Raw genomic sequence first — 27,381 nt, 5'->3', positions numbered from 1 at the left:
CAAGTTTATACAGATGACGGTGTACATGTTTCCATGTTTGTAGAGATAGCGGTATAGGTATTTCCATGTGTATTGAGATAGCGGTGTAGATGTTTCCATGTTTATACTGTTGGCTGTGTAGATATTTCCAAGTGTATACAGATGGCAGTGTAGATATTTCCTTGTTTATAGAGATGGTGGTGTATATATTTCCATGTTTATACAGATACTAGTGTAGATAATTCCAAGTTTATACAGATGACGGTGAAGATATTTCCATGTTTATACACATAGCAGTGTAGATATTTCCATGTTTATACAGATGGCGGTGTAGATATTTCCATGTTTATACAAATGGCGGTGTAGATATTTCCATGTTTACAAAGATAGCGGTGTAGTTATTTCCATGTTTACACAGATAGCTGTGCAGATATTTCCATGTTTACACAGATAGCGTTGTAGATATTTCCATGTTTATAAGGATAGCGGTGGAGATATTTCCATGTTTATAAAGATAGCAATGTAGGTATCTCCATGTTTAAACAGATAGCGGTGTAGATATTTCCATGTTTACAGAGATAGCGTTGTAGATATTTCCATCTTTGCACAGTTTGCGGTGTAGATATTTCCATGTTTACACAGATAGCGGTGTAGATATTTCCATGTTTACACAGATAGCTGTGTAGATATTTCCATGTTTACACACATAGCGTTGTAAATATTGCCATGTTTATACAGATAGCCGTGTAGATAGTTCCATGTTTATACAGATAGCGGTGGAGATGTTTCCATGTTTATACAGATAGCGGTGTAGGTTTTTTCACGTTTACACAGATGGTTGTGTATATAGTTCCATGTTTATGGAGATGGCGGTGCAGATATTTTCATGTTTATAGAGATGGCGGTGTAGTTATTTCCATGTTTATAGAGATTGTGGTGTAGATATTTCCATGTTTATAGAGGTAGCGGTTTTGGTATTTCCATGTGTGTAGAGATAGCGGTGTAGATGTTTCCATGTTTATACTGATGGCTGCGTAGATATTTCCATGTGTATACAGATGGCAGTGTAGATATCTCCATGTTTATAAACATGGTGGTGTTGATATTTCCATGTTTATACAAGTGACTGTGTTGATATTTCCATGTTTATACAGATGGCAGTGTAGATATTTCCATGTTTATAGAGATAATGCTGTAGATATTTCCATGTTTATACAGATAGCGGTGCAGCTATTTCCATGTTCATAGAGATAGCGGTGTAGATATTTCCATGTTTATACAGATAGCGGTGTTTTATTTCCATGTTTATACAGATGACAGTGTAGATATTTCCATGTTTATACAGATAGCGGTGTTATATTTCCAAGTTTATACAGATGACGGTGTAGATATTTCCATTTTTATACACATGGCGGTGTAGATATTTCCATGTTTATATAGATAGCGGTGTAGATATTTCCATGTATTTAGAGATCGCTGTGTAGATATTCCCATGTTTACACAGATGACAGTGTTGATATTTTCATGTTTATACAGATAGTGGTGTTGATATTTCCATGTTTGTAGAGAAGACTTTGTAGGTATTTCCAACTTTATGCAGATGGCGGTGTAGACATTTCCATGTTTATAGAGATAACCATGTAGATATTTCCATGTTTATACAGAGAGCGGTGTAGACATTTCCATGTTCATAGAGAAAGCGGTGTAGACATTTCCATCTTTATACAGATAGCGGTGTAGATATTTCCATGTTTATTTAGGTAGCGGTGTACATATATCCATGTTTATACAGATCTCTGTGTAGAAATTTCCATCTTTTTACAGATGGCAGTGTAGATATTTCAGTGTTTATACAGATGTCGGTGTAGATATTTCCTTGTTTATAGATATGGCGGTGTAGATATTTCTATATTTATGGAGATAGCGGTGTAGATAATTCCATGTTTATAGAAATGGCGGTGTAGGTATCTACAAGTTTATGGACATAGTGCTGTAGATATTTCCATGTTTTTACAGATAGCGGTGTAGATATTTCCATGTTTATACAGACAGCAGTGTTGGTATTTCCATGTTTATACAGATAGCGGTGTAGATATTTCCATGTTTATACAGCTCTCGGTGTAGATATTTCCATCTTTTTACAAATATCAGTGTAGTTATTTCCATGTTTATACAGACAGCGGTGTAGATATTTCCATGTTTACACAGATGGTGGTGTAGATAGTTCCATGTTTATGGAGATGGCGGTGTAGATATTTTCATGTTTATAGAGATGACGGTGTAGATATTTCCATGTTTATAGAGATAGCGGTATAGGTATTTCCATGTGTATAGAGATAGCGGTGTGGATGTTTCCATGTCTATACTGGTGGCTCTGAAGATATTTCCATGTGTATACAGATGGCAGTGTTGATATTTCCATGTTTACCCAATTAGCGTTGTAGATATTTCCATTTTTATACAGACAGCGGTGTAGATATTTACATGTTTATATAGATAGCAGTGTTGATATTTCCATGTTTATACAGCTCGCGGTGTAGATATTTCCATCTTTATACAGATGGCAGTGTAGATATTTCCATGTTCATACAGATAGTTGTGTAGATATTTCCATGTTTACACAGATGGCGATGTAGTTAGTTCCATGTTTTTGGACATGGCTGTGTAGGTATTTTCATGTTTATAGAGATGTCGGTGTAGATATTTCCATGTTTATAGAGATTGCCGGGTAGATATTTCAATGTTCATAGAGATAGCAGTGTAGGTATTTCCATGTGTATAGAGATAGCGGTGTAGATGTTTCCATGTTAATAATGATGGCTGAGTAGATATTTCCATGTGTATACAGATGGCTGTGTAGATATTTTCATGTTTATAGAGATGGTGGTGTAGATATTTTCATGTATATACAGATGACTGTGTTGATATTTCCATGTTTATAGAGATGGCGTTTTAGAAATTTCCATGTTTATACAGATAGCGGCGTAGATATTACCATGTTTACACAGATACCGGTGTAGATATTTCCATGTTTATATAGGTAGCGGTGTAGATATTTCTATATTTATACAGATCATGGTGTAGAAATTTCCGTCTTTATACAGATGGCAGTGTAGATATTTCCATGTTTATACAGATAGCGGTTTAGTTACTTCCATGTTTACACAGATGGCGGTGCAGATAATTCCAAGTTTATACAGATTGCGGTGTGGATATTTCCATTTTTATACAGATGGCGGTGTAGATATTTCCATGTTTATAAAGATAGCGGTGTAGGTATTTCCATGTTTCTAGAGATAGCGGTGTAGATATTTCCATGTTTATACAGATGGTGGTGTTGATATTTCCATGTTTATTAAGATAGCGGTGTAGGTATTTCCATGTTTATAGTGATAGCAGTGTAGATATTTCCAAGTTTTTACAGATGGCTGTGTAGATATTTCCATGTGTGTACATATGACAGAGTAGATATTTCCAAATTTATACAGATGGTGGTGTAGATACTTCCATGTTTATACAGATGACTTTGTAGAGATTTCCATGTTTTTACAGATGGCGGTGTAGATATTTCCATGTTTATAGAGATAGCGGTGTAGATATATCCATGTTTATATAGATGGCGGTGTATATATTTCCTTGTTTATGTAGATAGCCGTGTAGATATATCCATGTTTATAGAGATGATGGTGTATATATTTGCAAGTTTATAGAGATAGCGGTGTAGGTATTTCCATGTTTATAGAGATAGCGGAGTCGATATTTCCATGTTTATACAGATAGCAGTGTAGATATTTCCATGTATATACAGATTGTGGTGTTGGTATTTCCATGTTTATACAGATAGCGGTGTAGATATTTTCATGTTTATACAGCTCATGGTGTAGATATTTACATCTTTATATAGATGGCAGTGTAGATATTTCCATGTTTATACAGTTGGTGCTGTAGATATTTCCATGTTCATAGAGACAGTGGTGTAGATATTTCCATGATTACAGTGATAGCGGTGTATTTCCATGTTTATAGAGATAGCGGTTTAGTTATTTCCATGTTGATACAGATGGCTGTGAAGATATTTCCATGTGTATAAAGATGGCAGTGTAGGTATTTCCATGTTTATGTAGATGGTGGTGTAGATATTTCCATGTCTATACAGATGACTGTGTAGATATTTCCAGGTTTTTGCAGATGGCGGTGTAGGTATTTCCATGTTTATAGAGATAGCGGTGTTGATATTTCCATGTTTACACAGATGGCAGTGTAGATATTTCCATGTTTATACAGATAGCGGTGTGGATATTTCCATGTTTACACAGATGGTGGTGTAGACAGTTCCAGGTTTATGTAGATGGCGGTGTAGAAATTTTCATGTTTATAGAGATGGCGGTGTAGATATTTCCATGTTTATAGAGATAGCCGTGTCGGTACTTCCATGTGTATAGAGATAGCAGTGTAGATGTTTCCATGTTTTTACTCATGGCTGTGTAGATATTTCCATGATTATACAGATGGCAGAGTAGATATCTCCAAGTTTATACAGATGGTGGTGTAGATACATCCATGTTTATACAGATCACTTTGTAGATATATCCATGATTCTACAGATGGCGATGTAGATATTTCCATGTTTATAGAGATAGCGGTGAAGAAATTTCCATGTTTATACAGCTCACGGTGTAGATATTTCCATCTTTAAACAGATATCAGTGTAGTTATTTCCATGTTTATACAGACAGCGGTGAAGATATTTCCATGTTTACACAGATGGTGGTGTAGATATTTCCATGTTTATTGAGATTGCTGTGTAGATATTTTCATGTTTATAGAGATGAGGGTGTAGATATTTCCATGTATATAGAGATAGCGGAATAGGTATTTCCATGTGTATAGAGATAGCGGTGTGGATGTTTCCATGTTTATACTGATGGCTGTGTAGATATTTCCATGTGTATACAGATGGCAGTGATGATATTTCCATGTTTATCCAATTAGCGTTGTTGATATTTCCATTTTATACAGATAGCGGTGTAGATATTTCCATGTCTATATAGATAGCTGTGTTGATATTTCCATGTTTATACAGATAGCGGTGAAGATATTTCCATGTTTATACAGCTCGCGGTGTAGATAATTCCATCTTTATACAGATGGCAGTCTAGATATTTCCATGTTCATACAGATAGCTGTGTAGATATTTCCATGTTTACACAGATGGCGATGTACTTAGTTTCCTGTGTATGGACATGGCAGTGTAGATATTTCCATGTTTATAGAGATTGCCGGGTAGTTATTTCCATGTTTACACAGATGGCGGGGCTGATAATTCCAAGTTTATACAGATAGCGGTGTGGATACTTCCATTTTTATACAGATGGTGGTGTAGATATTTCCATGTTTATAAAGATAGCGGTGTCAGTATTTCCATGTTTCTAGAGATTTCGTTGTAGATATTTCCATGTTTATACAGATGGCGGTGTAGATATTTCCATGTTTATTAAGATAGCAGCGTAGGTATTTCCATGTTTATAGAGATAGCAGTGTAGATATTTCCAAGTTTATACAGATGGCTGTGTAGATATTTCCATGTGTGTACAGATGGCAGAGAAGATATTTCCAAATTTATACAGATGGTGGTGAAGATACTTCCATGTTTATACAGATGACTTTGTAGGGATTTCCATGTTTTTACAGATGGCAGTGTAGATATTTCCATGTTTATAGAGATAACGGTGTAGATATTTCGATGTTTATATAGATAGCGGTGTATATATTTCCTTGTATATATAGATGTCCGTGTAGATATTTCCATGTTTATAGAGATGATGTTGTATATATTTCCATGTTTATAGAGATAGCGGTGTAGGTATTTCCATGTTTATAGAGATAGCGGAGTCGGTATTTCCATGTTTATACAAATAGCGGTGTAGTTATTTCCATGTTTATACAGATTGTGGTGTTGGTATTTCCATGTTGATAGAGATAGCGGTGTAGAGATTTTCATGTTTATACAGCTCACGGTGTAGATATTTACATCTTTATACAGATGGCAGTGTAGATATTTCCATGTTTATTCAGATGGCGGTGAAGATATTTCCATGTTCATAGAGATAGTGGTGTAGATATTTCCATGTTTACGGTGATAGCGGTGTATTTCCATGTTTATAGAGGTAGCGGTGTAGTTATTTCCATGTTGATAAAGATGGCTGTGAAGATATTTCCATGTGTATAAAGTTGGCAGTGTAGGTATTTCCATGTTTATGCAGATGGTGGTGTAGATATTTCCATGTCTATACAGATGACTGTGTAGATATTTCCTGGTTTTTACAGATGGCGGTGTAGATATTTCCATGTTTATAGAGACAGCGGTGTAGATATTTCCATGTATATACAGATGGCAGTGTAGATATTTCCATGTTTATACAGATAGCATTGTAGATATTTCCATGTTTATTGAGACAGCTGTGTGGATATTTCCAAGTTTATACAGATGGCAGTGTAGATATTTCCATGTTTTTACAGACAGTGGTGTAGATATTTCCAAGTTTATACAGATGACTGTGTACGTATTTCCATGATTATACAGATGGCAGTGTAGGCATTTCCATGTTTATAGACATAGCCATGTGGATATTTCCATGTTTATACAGTTAGCGGTGTAGACATTTCGATGTTTATAGAGATAGCGGTGTAGATAGTTCTATATTTATACAGATAGCAGTGTAGATACTTCCATGTTTATACAGATAGCGGTGTGGATATTTCCATGTTTACAGAGATGGTGGTGTAGATAGTTCCAGGTTTATGGAGATGGCGGTGTAGAAATTTTCATGTTTATAGAGATGGCGGTGTAGATATTTCCATATTTATAGAAATAGCGGTGTCGGTATTTCCATGTGTATAGTGAGAGCAGTGTAGATGTTTTCATGTTTTTACTGATGGCTGTGTAGATATTTCCATGTGTATACAAATGGCAGAGTAGATATTTCCAAGTTTATACAGATGGTGGTGTAGATACTTCCATGTTTATACAGATGATTTTGTAGACATATCCATGATTCTTCAGATGGCGGTGTAGTTATTTCCATGTTTATAGAGATAATGGTGTAGATATTTCCATGTTTATATAGACGGCGGTGTAGATATTTCCTTGTTTATGTAGATGGCGTTGTAGGTCTTCCCATGTTTATAGAGACGGCGGTGTATATATTTCCATGTTTATAGAAATAGCGGTGTAGGTATTTCCATGTTTATAGAGATAACGGGGAAGATATTTCCATGTTTATGCAGATAGCGGTGAAGTTATTTCCATGTTTATATAGCTCACGGTGTAGATATATGCATCTTTATACAGATTGCAGTGTAGATATTTCCATGTTTTCGAGATAGCGGTGTAGATATTTCGTTGTTTATACAGATAACGGTGAAGATATTTCCATCTTTGAACAGACTGCGGTGTAGATATTTCCATCTTTACACAGATAGCGTTGTAGATATTTCCACGTTTATACAGATAACGGTGTAGATATTTCCTAGTTTATAGAGATGGCGGTGTAGATATTTCCTTGTTTATAGAGATACCGATGTATATATTTCCATGTTTACACGTATAGCAGAGCAGATATTTCCATGTTTACACAGATAGCGTTGTAGGTATTTCCATGTTTATAAAGTTAGCGGTGTAGATATTTCCACATTTATACAGAGAGCGGTGTAGATATTTCCACGTTTATACTGATGGCAGTGGAGATATTTCCATGTTTATAAGGATAGTGGTGTTGATATTTCCATGTTTATAGAGATACCGATGTAGATATTTCCATGTTTATAGAGTTAGCGGTGTAGATATTTCCATGTTTTTACAGATAGCGGTGTAGATATTTCCATGTTTATAAGGATAGTGGTGTTGATATTTCCATGTTTATAGTGATAGCGGTGTAGATATTTCCATGTTTAAACAGATAGCGGTGTGGGTATTTGCATGTTTATACAATTAGCGGTGTAGATATTTCCATGTTTATACAGATAACCGTGTAGTGATTTCCATGATTATACAGATGACGCTGTAGATACCTCCACGTTTACTCAGATTTCGGTGTAGATATTTCCATGTTTATACAGATGGCTGTGTACATGTTTCCATGTGTATACACATGGCAGTGTAGATATTTCGAAGTTTATACAGGTGGAGGTGCAGATATTTCCATGTTTATACAGATGACTGTGTACATATTTCCATGTTTTTACAGATGGTGGTGTAGATATTTCCATGTTTATACAGATAGCGGTGTGGCTATTTCCATGTTTATACAGATAACGGTGTAGCTATTTCCATGGTTTTAGAGATGGCTGTGTAAATATTTCCATGTTTATACAGATGGCAGTGTAGATATTTCCATGTTTATACTGATGGTGGGTAGATATTTCCATGTTAATACAGATTACTGTGTAGGTACTTCCATGTTTATAGAGACAGCGGTGTAGTTATTTCTATGTTTATACAGATAGCGATGTAGATATTTCCATGTTTATAGAGATAGCGGTGTAATTATTTCCACATTTATACATATAGCGGTGTAGATATTTCATTGTTTATAAAGATTGCGCTGTAGATATTTCCATGTTTATACAGATAGCAGAGGAGATATTTCCATGTTTATACAGATAGCGGTTTAGATATTTCCATGTTTATACAGATAGTGGTGTAGGTATTTCCAGGTTTGTAGAGATAGCGGTGTAGATATTTCCATGTTTATACAGATGGCTGTGTAGATATTTCCATGTGTATACAGATGTCTGTGTAGATATTTCCAGGTTTATACAGATGACTGTGTAGATATTTCCATGTTTTTACAGAGGGTGATGTAGATATTTCCATGTTTATACTGATGGTGGGGTAGATATTTCCATGTTAATACAGATGACTGTGTAGGTATTTCCAGGCTTATAGAGACAGCGGTGTAGTTATTTCTATGTTTATACAGACTGCGATGTAGATATTTCCATGTTTATACTGATGGTTGGGTAGATATTTCCATGTTAATACAGATGACTATGCAGGTATTTCCATGTTTATAGAGATAGCGGTGTAGATATTTCCATGTTTATAGAGATAGCCGTGTAGATATTTCCATGTGTATAGAGATAGCGGTGTAAACATTTCCATGTTTATAGAGATAGCCGTGTAGATATTTCCATATTTATAAATATAGCGCTGTAGATATTTCCATGTTTATACAGATAGCGGTGCAGATATTGCCATGTTTATACAGATAGTGGTGTAGATATTTCCAAGTTTATACAGATTGTGGTGTAGATATTTCCATGTTTATACAGATAGCGGTGTAGATAATTCCATGTTTATACAGGTAGCGGTGTAGATATATCCATGATTACACAGATCACGGTGTAGATATTTCCATCTTTCTACAGATGGCAGTGTAGATATTTCTATGTTTATACAGATGGCGGTGTAGATATTTCCATGTTTATACAGATGGCAGTGTAGATATTTCCGTGTTTATACAGATGGTGGGGTAGATATTTCCATGTTAATACAGATGACTGTGTAGGTATTTGCATGTTTATACAGATGGTGGCATAGATATTTCCATGTTTATAGAGATAGCCGTGTAGGCATTTCCATGTTTGTACAGATAGCGGTGTAGACATTTCCTTGTTTATAGAGATAGTGGTGTAGATATTTCCATATTTATAAAGATTGCAGTGTAGATATTTCCTTGTTTATAGCGATATCAGCGCAGATATTTCCATGTTTATACAGATAGCGGTGTAGATATTTCCATGTTTATACAGGTAGCGGTGTAGATATTTCCATGTTTACGCAGATCACGTGGTAGATATTTCCATCTTTCTACAGATGGCATTGAAGATATTTCCTTGTTTATAGAGATAGCGTGTTAGGTATTTCCGTGTTTATACAGATGGCGGTGTGGATATTTCCATGTTTATACAGATAGCGGTGTAGATATTTCCATGTTTATTCAGGTAGCACAGTAGATATTTCCATGTTTATACACATAGCGGTGGAGATATTTCCATGTTTATACAGATAGCAGTGTAGATATTTCCATGTTTATACAAATAGCGGTGTAGCTATTTCCATGTTTATAGAGATAGTGGTGTAGATATTTCCATGTTTATAAAGATGGCTGTGTAGATATTTCCATGTGTATACAGATGGCAGTGTAGACATGTCCATGTTTATATAGATGGAGGTGTAGATGTTTCCATGTTTGTGCACATGATTGTGTAGATATTTCCATGATTATACAGATAGCGGTGTAGCTATTTCCGTGTTTATAGAGATGGCTGTGTAGATATTTCCATGTTTATACAGATGACTGTGTGGATATTTCCATGTTTTTACAGATGGTTGTGTACATATTTCCATGTTTATTCAGATAGTGGTGTGGCTATTTCCATGTTTATACAGATAGCGGTGTAGCTATTTCCATGTTTATAGAGATGGCTGCGTAAATATTTCCATGTTTATACAGATGGCAGTGTAAATATTTCCATGTTTATACTGATGGTGAGAAGATATTTCCATGTTAATACAGATGACTGTGTAGGTATTTCCATGTATATAGAGACAGCGGTGTAGTTATTTCTATGTTTATACAGATTGCAATATAGATATTTCCATGTTTATAGAGATAGTGGTGTAGTTATTTCCACATTTATACATATAGCGGTGTAGATATTTCCATGTTTATAAAGATTGCAGTGTAGATATTTCCATGTTTATACAGATAGCAGTGGAGATATTTCCATGTTTATATAGATAGCGGTTTACATATTTCCATGTTTATACAGATAGTGGTGTAAGTATTTCCATGTTTGTAGAGATAGCGGTGTAGATATTTCCATGTTTATACAGATGGCTGTGTAGATGTTTCCATGTGTATACACGTGGCAGTGTAGGTATTTCCATGTTTATACAGGTGGAGATGCACATATTTCCATGTTTATACAGATGACTGTGTAGATATTATACAGATGACTGTGTAGATATTATATCTTTATACAGATGGCAGTGTAGATATTTGCGTGTTTATACAGATTGCGGTGTAGATATATCCATGTTTATACAGATAGCAGTGTAGATATTTCCATGTTTATACAGGTAGTGTTGTAGAAATTTCCATGTTTACAGATCGTGGTGTAGATATTTCCATCTTTCCACAGATGGCTGTGTGGATATTTCCATGTTTTTACAAATGGCGGTGTAGATATTTCCATGTTTATAGAGATAGTAATGTAGATATTTCCATGATTATACAGATAGCGGTGCAGTTATTTCCAAGTTTATACAGATAGCGGGGTTGTTATTTCCACGTTTATACAGAGATCGGTGTAGATGTTTCCATGTTTATTCAGCTCGTGGTGTAGATATTTCCATCTTTATACAGACGGCAGTGTAGATATTTGCATGTTTATACAGATCACGGCGTAGATATTTCCATCTTTCCACAGATGGCAGTGTGGATATTTCCATATTTATAGAGATAGCGGTGTAGATATTTCCATGTTCATGCAGATGGCGGTGTAGATATTTCCATGTTTATAGAGATAGCTGTGTAGTTATTTCCATGTTTCTAGAGATAGCGGCGTAGTTATTTCCATATTTATATAGAAAGCGGTGCAGATATTTCCATGTTTATACGGATGGCGGTGTAGATATTTCCTTCTTTATGCTGCTAGCGGTGTAGAAATTTCCATGTTTATACAGATAGCGGTGTACATATTTCCATGTTTACAGAGATATTGGTGTAGATATTTCCATCTTTGCACAGATTGCGGTGTACATATTTCCATCTTTACACAGATAACTGTGTAGATATTTGCAAGTCTACACAGATAGCTGTGTAGATATTTCCATGTTTACATAGATGGTGTTGTAGACATTTCCATTTTTATACAGATAGCGTTGTAGATGTTTCCACGTTTATACAGATAGCGGTGTAGATATTTCCACGTTTATACAGATAACGTTGTAGATATTTCCAGGTTTATACAGATAGCGGTGTAGATATTTCCACGTTTATACAGACAGCGGTGTAGATATTTCCACGTTTATACAGATAACGTTGTAGATATTTCCAGGTTTATACAGATAGCGTTGTAGATATTTCCATGTTTATACAGATGACGGAGTAGATATTTCCACCTTGGCACAGATTGCGGTGTAGATATTTCCATCTTTACACAGATAGTGGTGTAGATATTTCCACCTTGGCACATATTGTGGTGTAGATATTTCCATCTTTACACAGATTGTGGTGTAGATATTTCCATGTTTACTCAGATCCCGGTGTTGATATTTCCATGTTTATACAGATGGTGGTGTAGATATTTCCACGTTTACACAGATGACTGTGTTGTTATTACCATGTTTATACAGATGATGGTTAAGATATTTCCATGCTTATAGAGATAGCCATGTAGATATTTCCATGTTTATACAGATCGCGATGTAGTTATTTCCATGTTTATACAGATAGCGGTTTAGATATTTCCTGCTTTATACATGTAGCGGTGTAGATATTTCCGTGTTTATAGAAATCTTGGTGTAGATATTTCCATGTTTATACAGATAGCGGTGTAGATATTTCCCTATTTATACAGGTAGCGCTGTAGATATTTCCATGTTAATACAGATCACGGTGCAGTCATTTGCATCTTTCTACAGATGGCAGTGTAGATATTTCTGTGTTTATACAGATGGCGGTGTAGATATTTCCCTGTTTATAGAGATGGCGTTGTAGATATTTCTATGTTTATAGAGATAGCGGTGTAGATATTTCCAAGTTTATACAGATGGCGGTGTAGGTATTTCCATGTTTATGCAGATGGTCGAGTAGATATTTCCATGTTTATGGAGATGGCCCTGTATATATTTCTATGTTTATAGAGATAGCGGTGTAGATAATCATGTTTATAGAGAAGGCGGTGTAGGTATTCTCAGGTTTACAGAGATAGCGGTGTAGATATTTCCAGGTTCATAGAGATAGCAGTGTAGTTATTTCCATGTTTATACAGATAGCAGTGTTGGTATTTCCATGTTTATACAGATAGCGGTGTAGATATTTCCATGTTTATACAGCTCACGGTGTAGATATTTCCATCTTTATACAGATGGCAGTGTAGATATTTCCCTGTTTATAAAGATAGCGGTGTAGATATTTCCATGTTTACACAGCTGGTGGTGTAGATATTTCCATGTTAATGGAGATGACGGTGTAGATATTTTCATGTTTATAGAGATTGCGGTGTAGATATTTCCATATTTATACAGATGACTTTGAAGATATTTCCATACTTATACAGATGGCGGTGTAGATATTTCCATGTTTATAGAGATAGTGGTGTAGATATTTTCAAGTTTATACAGATAGCGGTGCAGATATTTCCATGTTTATAGAGACAGCCTTGTATATATTTCCATATTTATACAGATAGCGGCATAGATATTTCCATGTTTATACAGATGGCGGTGTAGATATTTCCCTGTTTATACAGATAGCGGTGGATATTTCCGTGTTTATACAGATAGCGGTGATGATATTTCCATGTTTACACAGATAGCGGTGTAGATATTTCCATCTTTGCACAGATTGCGGTGTAGATATTTCCATTTTTACACAGATAGCGGTGTAGGTATTTCCATGTTTTCACAGATAGCGTTGTAGATATTTCAATATTTATACAGATAGCTGTGTAGATATTTCCATATTTATACAGATAGCGGTGTAGATATTTCCATATTTATACAGATAGCGGTGTATATATTTCCATGTTTATACAGATAGCGGTGGAGATATTTCCATGTTTTTACAGATAGATGTGGAGATACTACCATGTTTATACAGATGGCGGTGTAGATATTTTCATGTTTACACAGATAACGTTGTCCATATTTCCAAGTTTGTACAGATAGCCGTGTAGATATTTCCATGTTTATGCAGATAATGGTGTACATATTTGCATGTTTATACGCATAGCGGTGTACATTTCCACATTTAAAGAGATTGCGGTGTAGATATTTCCATGTTTTTACTGATGGCTGTGTAGATATTTCCATGTGTATACAGATGGCAGTATAGTTTTCCCATGTTTATACTGATGGAGATGTAGATATTTCCTTGTTTATAGAGATAGCGGTGGAGATATTTCCATGTTTATACAGATAGCGATGTAGCTATTTCCATGTTTATACAGATATCAGTGTAGGTATTTCCAAGTTTATACAGATAGCGGAGAAGATATTTCCAAGTTTATAGAGATAGCGGTGTAGATATTTCCATGTTTATAAAGATAGTGGTGGAGATATTTCCATGTTTATACAGATAGGGGTGGAGGTATTGCCTTGTTTATACAGATAGTGGTAGACATATTTCCAAGTTTATACAGATAGCGGTGTAGATAGTTCCATGTTTATACAGATAGCAGTGCAGTTATTTCCATGTTTATACAGATTGCAGTGTTGGTATTTCCAGGTTTATAGAGATAGCGGTGTATATATTTCCATGTTTATACAGATGGCTGTGTAGATATTTCCATGTGTATACAGATGGCAGTGTAGATATTTTCATGTTTATACAGATCGCGGTGTAGTTATTTCCATGTTTATACAGATAGCGGTTTAGATATTTCCATGTTTATACATATAGCGTTGTAGATATTTCCATGTTTATAGAGATCTTGGTGTAGATATTTCCATATTTATACAGATAGCGGTGTAGATATTTCCCTATTTATATAGGTAGCGCTGTAGATTTTTCCATGTTTCTACAGATCGCGGTGTAGACATTTCCATCTTTCTACAGATGGCAGTGTAGTTATTTCTATGTTTATACATATGGCGGTGTAGATATTTCCCTGTTTATAGAGATGGCGGTGTAGATATTTCTATGTTTATAGAGATAGCGGTGTAGATATTTCCATGTTTATACAGATGGCGGTGTAGATATTTCCATGTTTATGCAGATGGTGGAGTAGATATTTCCATGTTCATAGAGATGGCCGTGTATATATTTCTATGTTTATAGAGATAGCGGTGTAGATAATTCCATGTTTATAGAGAAGGCAGTGTAGGTATTCTCAGGTTTATAGAGATAGCGGTGTAGGTATTTCCATGTTCATACAGATAGCGGTGTAGATATTTCGATGTTTATGCAGATAGCGGTGTTGTATTTCCATGTTTATACAGATCGCGGTGTAGATATTTCCATGTTTATACAGCTCGCGGTGTAGATATTTCCATCTTTATACAGATGGCAGTGTAGATATTTCCATGTTTATACAGATAGCGGTGTAGATATTTCCATGTTTACACAGCTGGTGGTGTAGATAGTTCCATGTTAATGGAGATGGCGCTGTAGATATTTTCATGGTTATAGAGATTGCCGTGTAGATATTTCCATGTTTCTACAGATGACTCTGAGGATATTTCCATACTTATACAGATGGCGGTGTAGATATTTCCATGGTTATAGAGATAGTTGTGTAGATATTTCCATGTTTATACAGATAGCGGTGCAGATGTTTCCATGTTTATGGAGACAGCGTTTTATATATTTCCATATTTATACAGATAGCGGTGTAGATATTTCCATGTTTATTCAGATGGCGGTGTAGATATTTCCACGTTTACACAGATGGCGGTGTAGATATTTCCCTGTTTATACAGATAGCGATATGGATATTTCCATGTTTACAGAGATAGCGGTGTAGATATTTCCGTTTTTGCACCGATTGCGGTGTAGGTACTTCCATCTTTGTACAGATGACGGTGTAGATATTTCCATGCTTACACAGATGACGGCGTAGATATTTCCATGTTTATAGAGATAGCGGTGTTGATATTTCCATGTTTATATAGATGGTCGTGTAGATATTACCATGTTTATACAGATAGCGGTGTAGATATTTCCATGTTTATACAGATCGCGGTGAAGATATTTCCATCTTTATACAGATCGCGGTGTAGATATTTCCATGTTTACACAGATCGCGGTGTAGATATTTCCATGTTTATACAGATAGCGGTGTAGACATTTCCATGTTTATACACATAGCGGTGTACATATTTCCATGTTTATAGAGACAGCGGTGTAGGTATTTCCATGTTTATAGAGATAGCGGTGCAGATATTTCCATGTTTACACAGATGCCTATGCAGATATTTCCATATTTATACAGAGGGCTGTGTAGATATTTCTATGTTTATACAGATGGCAGTGTAGATATTTAAATGTTCCTACACATGATTGTGTAGGTATTTCCATGTTTATACAGATGTCTTTGGAGATATTTCCATGTTTATAGAGATAGTGATGCAGATATTTCCATGTTTATACAGTTAGAGGTGTATATATTTCCATGTTTATACAGATCATGGTGTAGATATTTCCATGTTTATACAGATACCGGTGTAGATATTTCCATGTTTATACAGACCGCAGTGTAGATATTTCCATGTTTATAGAGATAGCAGTGTAGATAATTCCATGTTTGTACAGATGGCGGTGTTGATGTTTCCATCTATACACAGATTGCCGTGTAGGTATTTCCATGTGTATACAGATGGCATTGTAGATATTTCCATGTTTATACAGATGGTGGTGTAGATATTTCCATGTTTACACTGATGACTGTATAGGTATTTCCATGTTTATACAGATGGCGGTGTAGATATTTCCATGTTTATAGAGATAGTGGTGTAATTATTTCCATGTTTATACAGATAACCGTTTAGAAATTTCCATGTTTACACAGATAGCGGTGTAAATATTTCCATGTTTATACAGATCACGGTGTAGATATTTCCGTGTTTATACAGATAGCGGTGTAGGTATTTCCATGTTTATAGAGATAGCGGTGTAGATATTTCCATGTTTATACAGATAGCGGTGTAGATATTTCCATGTTTATAGAGACGACGGTGTAAATAGTTCCATGTTTATACAGATAGCGTTGTAAATGTTTACACATTTACAGAGATAGTGGTGTAGATATTTCCACGTTTACAGAGATTTTATGAAAATTTATTTTATGAAGACCAAACAAGTCATTGGGGTACCTACCTTATGTCATTTTTTACATTGAGAGTGTTAAAAATACCCCTACCCTAACCAAAACCCTGACATATAGAGCCAGGAAAGGCCATGCAATAAAGGATTCTTGGGCTTGTATGCCTGATAACAAAAACTTATCACAGAAGACTGCAAAAAACACAATCTTGCACAAAGCCCATTGCAACTTTGCACACAACAATGCTTTTGAAGGATATTTGCCCAACAACTGCCTGTCCAACCTTTGCCTGGCATCACCTTTGTTATTGATCTTTGTAACCAAGGATAGTCATTTCCAAATGATCATGTAATCTTCCTCATTTTTTCTTTTGTCTTCCTTTACCTCCGTGAATATGCATATAGTTTACTCTGGCTTGCCTGTTTCTATTGCAGGGCTCTGTTTCCAAACGAATATCTTTTTCTTGTGGAGAGCCTCTCTCTGTTTGTTATTTAGGTTGATAAGAGAAATGTGAACATTTGAGAGCTCAGGTAAAAAGCCTTAGTCTACAGTGAAACTTTTTTGCACCCTTAGATGCTTACTTCCACTACAACTTGCAGGTGGGCCTTGAAAAGTTCTTGGAATAAGTTTGAGCTTTGGTCTTCTCCGATTCATTTAGCATAGATTCTCAAAATGTGGTCCCTGGACCCACAGCATCAGCATCACCTGGAGATTGTTAGAAATGCAAATCATCGGGCCTCATTCCAGACCCTCAGCTGGAAACTCTAGGGGCATGGCCAGACCCTCTGTAGCTGAACAAGCCATCCAGGTGGTTTTGATGCAGCTAAAGTTTTGGAACAACTAATGTAGCCCCATTTGGAAAACTTGCCTCTACAGGCCTCCCTAGCTGGTAAGCTGCTAGCATTTTTTGTTTTTTTGTTTCTTTGTTTTGATACAGGGTCTTGCTCTGTTGACCAGACCGTGACCTCCTGGGTTCAAGCGAGGACTCATCCTCCTGAGTAGCCGGGACTACAGGTATGTGCCACCACCATGCCCAGCTACTTTTTGTATTTTTTTTTTTGTAGGGATGGGGTTTTAGCCCAGGCTAATCTCAAACTCCTGGACTCAAGCAATCTGCCCACTTTGGCCTCACGAAGTGCTGGGATTATAGGCATGGGCCACCACTCCTGGCCCAAAGTTCATATTTTAACTACTAACCTAAATTATTTTAAAAACAAAATTCTCCTTGGACTCAAACCAGGTCAGAGTGACATGATCATGTGCCTGTTTTGTGCAGGGTGAAGTGAGATTATTATCTAGGAAATAGCTGAAATGTCCTGAGGATGACAAAGAGGAGCTGTGTTTTCAGCCAAATATCAGAACCAGGGCCACTGCCTGCCGCTGAACCCCAGCGGGGACCCCTACTTTGTGTTTATCTGTGGTGGCTACGCTTGCCCACCTGGGTGGGAACCCTGTGAATGACTCCAGACTTTTCCAGGGACTGCATGCCAGGGTATTTTTACAATTTATGTGTAGACTTTGTTCGGGTGGAAAAGTTATTTTATGAAGACGAAACAAGCAATTGGGGTACCTACCTTATGGCATTTTTTACATTGAGAGTGTTAAAAATACCCCTCCCCTAACCAAAACCCTGACAAATAGAGCCAGGGAAGGCCATGCAATAAAGGATTCTTGGGCTTGTATGCCTGATAACAAAAACTTATCACAGAAGACTGCAAAAAACAGAATCATGCACAAAGCCCATTGCAAATTTGCACACAACAATGCTTCTGAAGCATATTTGCCCAACAACTGCCTGTCCAACCTGTGCCTGGCATCACCTTTGTTATTGATCTTTGTAGCCAAGGATAATCATTTCCAAATGATCATATAATCTTCCTCATTTTTTCTTTTGTCTTCCTTTACCTCCGTGAATATGCATATAGTTTACTCTGGCTTGCCTGTTTCTATTGCAAGGCTCTGTTTCCAAACGAATATCTTTTTCTAGTGGAGAGCCTCTCTCTGTTTGTTATTTAGGTTGATAAGAGAAATGTGAACATTTGAGAGCTCAGGTAAAAGGCCTTAGTCTACAGTGATACTTTTTTGCACCCTTAGATGCTTACTTCCACTACAACTTGCAGGTGGGCCTTGAAAAGTTCTTGGAATAAGTTTGAGCTTTGGTCTTCTCCGATTCATTTAGCATAGATTCTCAAAATGTGGTCCCTGGACCCACAGCATCAGCATCACCTGGAGATTGTTAGAAATGCAAATCATCGGGCCTCATTCCAGACCCTCAGCTGGAAACTCTAGGGGCATGGCCAGACCCTCTGTAGCTGAACAAGCCATCCAGGTGGTTTTGATGCAGCTAAAGTTCTGGAACAACTAATGTAGCCCCATTTGGAAAACTTGGCTCTACAGGCCTCCCTAGCTGGTAAGCTGCTAGCATTTTTTGTTTGCTTGTTTGTTTGTTTTGATACAGGGTCTTGCTCTGTTGACCAGACCGTGACCTCCTGGGTTGAAGTGAGGACTCATCCTCCTGAGTAGCCGGGACTACAGGTATGTGCCACCACCATGCCCAACTACTTTTTGTATTTTTTTTTTGTAGGGATGGGGTTTTAGCCCAGGCTAATCTCAAACTCCTGGACTCAAGCAATCTGCCCAATTTGGCCTCACGAACTGCTGGGATTATAGGCATGAGCCACTGTGCCCGGCCCTGCCAGCTTTGTATAAGCTGAGGAGTTTTTAAAAATACCTAGACTCAGGGCAAACCCCAGACACTTAAGTCAGATTCTCTGGGAGGTGAAGCCCAGGCACTGGTATTTTTAAAGTCTCTACAGATGGTTCTAATGTGCTGCTAAGTTAGAGAACAGCTGATCTATACCAGGCCTTTTCAAACTTAATGTGCACGTGAATTACCTGGACCTTGTTAAAATGCAGATTCAGTCTGCATAGGCCTGGGGTGGAGCCTGAGCTTCTGCATTTTTAACAAGTCTCTAGAGGATGCTGCTGCATCTGGGCTGCTAACTACACTTGGAGATAGGAGGTTCTGGAGAGCAGAGGAAAGAGCATGAACCATAACCTAGGGGCTGGTAGTCCTGACTTCCGAGCCAAGGTTTGCCTTTATGTGGCTGGCAACTTGCTTGGACTCCTACCTCAATTCTTTGGGCCCAAGGTTTGTCCTGCCTCAGAAGGATGTCAAGAAAATTGAGTGAGTAATGCAGAATTGTTTCTTAAAGTGTGTGCAGATGCTCCATGAATTTAGAGAGTATGTGGATGCACATTAGTAAATTTTAATAGTTGTGACCATGTTGTTATGAGTACTTAGAACAAGTAATAATGGCTTTTGATGTATAGTAGTAAGAAAGCTTCCTTTTAAAAGGCGTGTATTTAAGTTTCAAAAGTGGGTCTATTTAAAATTATATGAAATAAATAATAGTAGAGGTAATTGACAGATCAAAATTAGGAAGGCAGGATGAGAATGACTCAAGTTTGGGAAATGCTGAGAAAGCAGATGCCCAAGGGCTATGAAAACTTAAAAAAATAGGTAGCACTTGATTTTGATTGGCTGAATGAGATGATGTGTTTGATAATTTATGGGGTTGGCATTTGGCAACATGCACTGGGTGGCTGGGATCACTGTTTATTAAAAAATATTTGAGTCTCTACTTTGCACTAGATACTCTTTTGGTCTCTTGGAAAAGGGATTGGGGGGCAGGCAGGATAAAAACAAATCATTTACGCCCACAAGAAAATTGCAGGAAGATAAAAGTCATGAAATAAACTCTATGCTTCTAATTTAATATATTTTATAGATTATGAGAAAAAAGTTTTGCTCACTATCAGCTAGGAAAGCTGTCTTAGCACAACCATTCATTCTTGCACAAATCAAAATCAAGACGAGCCAGATTTAATTTAATATTTTTTCACAGATTATGAGAAAAAAGTTCTAATTTAATTTTTTTATAGATTATGAGAAAAAAGTTTCGCTCTCTATCAGCTAGGAAAGCTGTCTTAGCACAACCATTCATTCTTGCACAAATCAAAATCAAGATGAGCCAGAAGGCTCCATTCTGACAGCTTCTAATGGAGAAGCTACATTTACTGGACATGGGGAAAGTTGCTGGGCTCTAAGGACTGTGCATTTCTTGAACTAGATAAATGGTCTTGGTGTAGTATAATACCAAAACTTCTTGTCGCAGCCCGTAAGGACAGAACTCAATCAGCCTGAAAAGGAAGTCAGTGACTCCGACTCAACACAGGAATGTTCTGTGATTCCTAAAGAAGGATGTAGAAGTGTGGCACAATTCAACCACAGTCTGTGGCCCTGTGCCTCTGCCTTGACATGAGTGGGATTTCCCAGCTGGTCATTTTCTTCTTCTCTAAGACATTGGGAACAAATTACTTGACCTCCTCTGGGCTTCAGTACTCCCACTCATCAAATTAGAGGACTGGGCAGTCGCTAGGCTCTCTTTAGGCATCATATTTTAGTTTCTGTGATTTTAAATTTGAGAAGGGGTGTCTAAGGGAGAATACATAGGGGAGGGGGAAAGGCTTATTAAAAGTGTAGTTAGACACTGAATGTTTAAGAATTGCATTTTGTAATAATACCTTTACCTAATCAGGACTGACAATTTTACCTGATGACAGCACATGGAGGAATGGCTGCATTCAAAAATAAAAATGAAATAAAACAAGACCTTATTTGATCTTAGCAATAATGCTGATTCCTCTTTTTGATTTGAGGAGGTTATACCTGTTGTAAATGCTTGGATTGGGTCTGCCCAGGCAAAGCGGAGTCAAGAGTCCATGTCGGATGAATTTTAACAATGTAGACAATAGAAAGGGTTGTTTAAACTGCCCGTCTTTTACCAAAACACATTTACAAATGAAAGAACAACACTTCCATTTTTTAAAAACATTTTTTGAGATGAAGTCTTCCTTTGTCACCCAGAGTGGAGTGCAGTGGTGCGATCTTGGCTCACTGCAAACTTTGCCTCCCGGGTTCAAGTGATTCTCCTGCCTCATCCTCCCGAGTAGCTGGGACTACAGGCGCCCACCACCATTCCTAGCTAATTTTTGTATTTTTAGTAGAGACAGGGTTTCACCATGTTGGCCAGGCTGGTCTCGAACTCCTGACCCCAGGTGATCCGCCGACCTCGGCCTCTGAAAGTGCTGGGATTACAGGCGTGAGCCAACACACGTGGCCAAAAAATTTCCATTTTTAATTGCAGGGTCTGGGGAATTAAAATGCATCCGTAATTTCTTGCATCTCTCCGCTCGGGCTTGCATGAATGCAGAGGGATGGGGAGGACTTCTTGAGGCAAGCATCCCCCTCTTGTCGCCTGCCATCTAGAGAGAGAGGGCTGTGATTTATCTCACTTTAATCAGGAAGGACCCGATGTGTGGATGGAGAGGTCTGACGGCTTTGTTGCTCCATGTGGGAAAGAAACGGACAGAGTGAATTTGTGTATGATCCCTAAGGAGAAAGCGTCTTTGTGCTCTATTTCTTTTTGACCTGGAGCCCCTGAAAGCAAGCTAGTTACAAGTTGAAATAGGCCGTTTCTAAAGTGTGATTTTGTTTGTGTATGAGCCTTGATTACAAAGGGGAAAAAAAAACCCGCTTAATTTACATACACCACATGTAGTGCAGGATCCCCTGGGCTGTCTTTTCAGGTATCAGGGAACTTTGATGAAAGTCGCTTGTCTCATCTAGGAGTCATTTCATATTGTTTAGCAGAGCCTGGTATTAACATTTCCTTCCAACTGTTTACTGGAATCTGTGTGTTCCCTTCAAGTGATGCATACTAGGTGCACAGGCTTCCTGCCACTGTCATCCTAATCTTTCCGTGCAGACAGGAGCAGAGGGGAGAGCGCTGAGCCAGGCCCCAGCTTGCTTTTCTTTCCTGACACAGCCCGGCTCCGCTGCACTTCTCAGCTCTTGCTCTAGGTGGTGCTGTTTGACCATTTTCTTCATGTGACCCTCCACTCGGTAATATAAATTCATTCGGAGGATGACCTGATATCAAAAAAAATTCCTTTTGATTAGTAGAATCAACTTGTTTCTTCACACGATACTCTTCCCACTGAGACACATGGAGACAATTCTGACTCCAGGTTTGCAACCTTGAGATTTCTCTCAGATGCAATAAAAAAAACAAAAAAGCATTTTGAGTGGCACAGTGATGCCTAGTGCATGATCATGTTTGTCTGCTCAAACATTAAAGGGAAACTTGTGAGTTTGAGGATGCCCAGCAGCACGACAGCTGCCAATGTAAATGAGCCGTATAGAGAGAGAGGGGGCGGGAGGGGACTACAAACTTCAGAATATGAGCTGATCGTTTATAAGTTAAAAAAAAAAAAAACAAGTCAAAAGGGAGCCCAGGATGGTGCAAGAAAGAGGAGAAAGGAAGATTTTCCTTGCAGCTAATCAGGAGAGTTCATAAGGGCTGATTACATAAGTGGAAGCCTTAAGTTCTTTTTTTAAAAAAATGTGAAAATTTGCATGTATGTATGTATGTATGTATGTATGTATAGCTTCGTGTATTACCATTATTATTGCAATCAGCAAATGGATTTACTTCCTTTATCTCATGGGCTCCTTCCCACTCACTTCTGGCAGCACATTTTCCTTTCTCCTTCATCCCAGAACACCAAAGAACAGATGCGCTTCCTAACCCTGGCTCCAGGGGACTTTATACAATGTAAACAGTGCACCTCTAACGTGGTTCACTGCTTAGAGAACGTGTGTCCCATTTTAAAACTGTGACTCCTTTATATTTTGCAGTGCTTATTTTAATAAGAGACATTGGACTTGTGACTTATTTTTCATGGAGGAGTGAGCTTAATTGTTGAAAGTAATCGATAAACTTGTTTTTCCTCTGATGCCATCAGCCAAGATCCTATGGCAATAGTAAGAGGATGACACTGGGCTGGCACCCCCTCCATAACATATTTGGACCATGTTTTCCCCCCAGAATGCACATGCAATAGCTTTGGTTTGGTAAGAGAGAGATGGTGTACTTGGTTTCCTTCTGTCACACTTTTGGTGAAATGAATTAGACTTTTAAATCAGGAAATTCAGCGAGATGAGTTAGATTTTTACACAAGAGCAGTGGAGGACTTCCAGCTGGTTGGGGGAATGATACGGAAATATCTTGCTAAATCAGGGTCTGGTGGAATGCTGCTCCCCTTGCAGGCTCCTCTTCACAGGGAGCAATCTGTGGGTTGCTTATAGAACAGAGCGAGCAGGAGGCATAGCATGGTCTTGCTCAGGGGAAGACCCGGTGTTCAGATGTTTGTCATTAGGAACTGGGTGTGGGCTTTTTCAAGTTAAACTGAAGCAGCAGTTCTATTAGCAAGAGGCTCCCAGATCAGCATCTTCTGTTTCTGGATACTCTCCCTTTGAAAAGCCAGATTTCAGCAAAAAGCTTTGCTAATGGTGAAATTGCACAACTGAAACCCTATGGGAGCAATGGGAAAGATGGAGAAAGAGGTGGTTATATCATGTACTTCAACAGTTTATTTAGAGGCTGTTGACGTTAGAATAACAAGCCAAGACAAACAAAAATACTCATTTTGGATGAAAATATTGTCTTTTCATGTTATTATAGATAGCTGAGTCCTAAGACTTCTACAGAAACACATTTTCCTAATGAGTGGCTGATTTTTCTGGTTGTGCAAGTAATATCCAAATTATTGTACAAATTTTTGGCTCAGGAGCAAACATTGTATTGTATATTGAGCTAATCACTTGCCCTTTCTAAGGTAAGCCCTTACCTCTGCTTTCCCTTCATCTTGTCATTTCTGTTTGTTGGGTACAGGTTTCCTGTTGGTTCTTTCTGTTGGCTCTGATGTAACATGAATGAAGTTCTTAACATCCTTTCAGACATAAACACAACTTAGCTCATTGTTTCTGAGTTCATATATAGGTTTTATTGCCCCTGAGACTTTCGTGTCAGACAGCTGGATGTTGCTGTGTTCAAGGCTCTATATGTTGATTTTGTATCCTACAACTTTACTGATATCACCTATCAGTTCAGTTCTAACAGTTTTCAAATTGTATTTATTTGTTTTTGTTTTTTAAATATTGCATGTTTCATTTTAGAGTCAGGAGCGTAGATGTACAGGTTTCTTAAACAGGTATATTGCATGGTGCTGAGGTTTGGGCTTCTAATGATCCCACCACCCAAGCAGTGAGCATAGTAATCGATAGGTAGTTTTTCAACCCTTGCTCCCACCATCCTTCCCTCCCACCTTTGGAGTCCCCCAGTGTCTATTGTTCCCTTCTTTGTGTTGAGTTCTAACCTTTTTTTAGTGAAGTTTGTAGGGTTTTCTATATATAACAAGATCATGCCGTCAGTAGAGACAGTTTCACTTCTTCCTTTCCTATTAAGATGCCTTTTATTTCTTTCTTTTGCCTAATTACCCTGAGAAGTGGTGTCTGTGGGCATCCTTGTCTTGTTCCTGATGGTAGAGGAAAAGTTTCAACTTTTCACCATTGATTATGGTGTTAGCTATGGGTTTGTCATATATGGCCTTTATTTTGTTGGGATACAGTCCCTCAATATGTGATCTGTTGGGTGTTTTTTTTTTTCACCATGAAAGGGTTTCGAATTTTGTCAAAAGCTTTTTCTATATCTATTGTGATGGCCATATAGTTTCTATCCTTTATTTTTCTAATATGGTATATTATATGTATTGATTTGCTTATGTTGAACCATGACATGATCATGGTGAATGATTCTTTCAATGTGCTATTGAATTTGGTTTGCTAGGATTTTGTTGAGGATTTTTGCATCTATGTAGATCAAGGATATTGGCCTGTCATTTTCCTTTCTTGTAGTGTTCTTGTCTGGCTTTGGAATCAGGGTAATGCTGGCCCTGTAAGATGAGTTTGGAAGTATTCCCTCCACTTCAGCTTTTTGGAAGAGTTTGAGAAGGACTGGTATTAGTTCTTCTTAAAATATTTGGTAGAATTAATCTGGGAAGCCATCTGGTTTTGGGTTTTTCATTGATAGGAGACATTTTCTTACTGATTCAACCTCCTTGCTTGCTATTAGTCTGTTCAGATTTTTAAATTTCTTCATGAGTCAATCTTGGTAGGTTTTATGTGTCTGGGAATTTATCCATTTCTTCTAGATGATCCAATTAGTTAGTGTGTAATTATACCTAGCAGTTTCTTAGGATCCTTTGTATTTCTGTGATATTGGCTATGATGTTTCATCTTTCATTTCTGATTTTATGCTCTATTGAAAACATGAGGCATAGCAGGTAGGGGGCACTGGTCAGGACTTGGGGTATAAACTGGCAGATGTTAAGGTGGGTGATTCTGGTTAACTCAGAAACTCCGAAGTCCCGTGTGGAAGAATTAACTGCCTGTACTCACCTAGTAATGTATATCCTTGGTCAAAAAGATCCAGCTGAGAATGTTGGATGAAGGGACCAAATCAATATTCATCATTATATTGAAAACAAGTCAGATTGGCTGTGGTCTTTTGACAGCAGGTCAGTGGCTAAGTCTATTTGAACAAAGTTAGGGCAGGTTCAAGGGAGAATCCTGAGATTGGTATTCTTTGTTCCATACAAACTTGCCTTTCAGTTTCTTCTCCCCATGCCTCCAGGATGTCCCTGCACGGCCCGTAGGGGCCCCTCCTTCAGTACCTTGCCTTACGAAGGGGAGAAAATGAGTTTTCCAATGTTAGCATATATTTAGCCTTCCAAAATTTCTATTTCTATTTTAGGGGAGCTCTAGGAAAACAGCAGATTACTCTAAATCCCCAGGTAAAAATCTGAAATGGTGGAATTTCATAAGACCAGGAGACATATTTTGGGGCAAGTGGGCTTTTCACAATCACTTGGACATGAAGGCATCTGCTTCTTCTATGCCTAAAATAGTCCTTCAATTTAGTAGTTTAATTCCTCTTCCTCTTTTTCAAATTTCAAGACAATACATGTAGTGACTGAACAATTTGGATCCAAGTTTCACTATTTAACTGCCAGTGTGACCTTGGGCGAGTCACTTAATCTTTTCAAGGCTCAATTTCATCATGTAAAGTAGAAGTACAAACAATCCCTGACTTAGAATATTTTGACTTATGACTTTTCAACTTTAAGATAGTTTGAAAGCAATACACATTCAGCAGAAGCTGTACTTTGAGTACTCATACAACCATTCTGTTTTCCACTTTCAGTACAGTATTCATTATATTTCATGAGATATTCAAAGCCCACTTTACTATAAAATGGGCTTTCTGTTAGATGATTTTGCCTAACTGTAGGTTAATGTGAGTGTTTAAGGTAGGCCGAGCTAAGCTATGATGTTTAGTAGGTTAAGTGTATTAAATGCATTTTCAGCTTACAATATTTTAA

General features: G+C 37.5%; 1 protein-coding gene across 1 annotated transcript in view; it reads left to right on the top strand.

Annotated features, from left to right (window-relative positions):
• The first annotated feature begins 5,190 nt into the window (after nucleotides 1–5,190).
• LOC129396518 (phosphoglucomutase-like protein 5) overlaps nucleotides 5,191–27,381 on the top strand; it is a 99,398-nt gene continuing 77,207 nt past the window's right edge. The window contains 1 exon segment of the mRNA XM_055107382.2: nucleotides 5,191–5,214. Within this exon segment, the coding sequence (XP_054963357.2) occupies nucleotides 5,191–5,214 (24 nt within the window).

This window comes from Pan paniscus, chromosome 12 (assembly GCF_029289425.2).
Source record: "Pan paniscus chromosome 12, NHGRI_mPanPan1-v2.0_pri, whole genome shotgun sequence".
Classification (NCBI taxonomy): domain Eukaryota; kingdom Metazoa; phylum Chordata; class Mammalia; order Primates; family Hominidae; genus Pan; species Pan paniscus.
The sequence above is the reverse complement of the archived record's forward strand: the minus strand, read 5'-3'. Positions and strand labels throughout refer to the sequence as shown.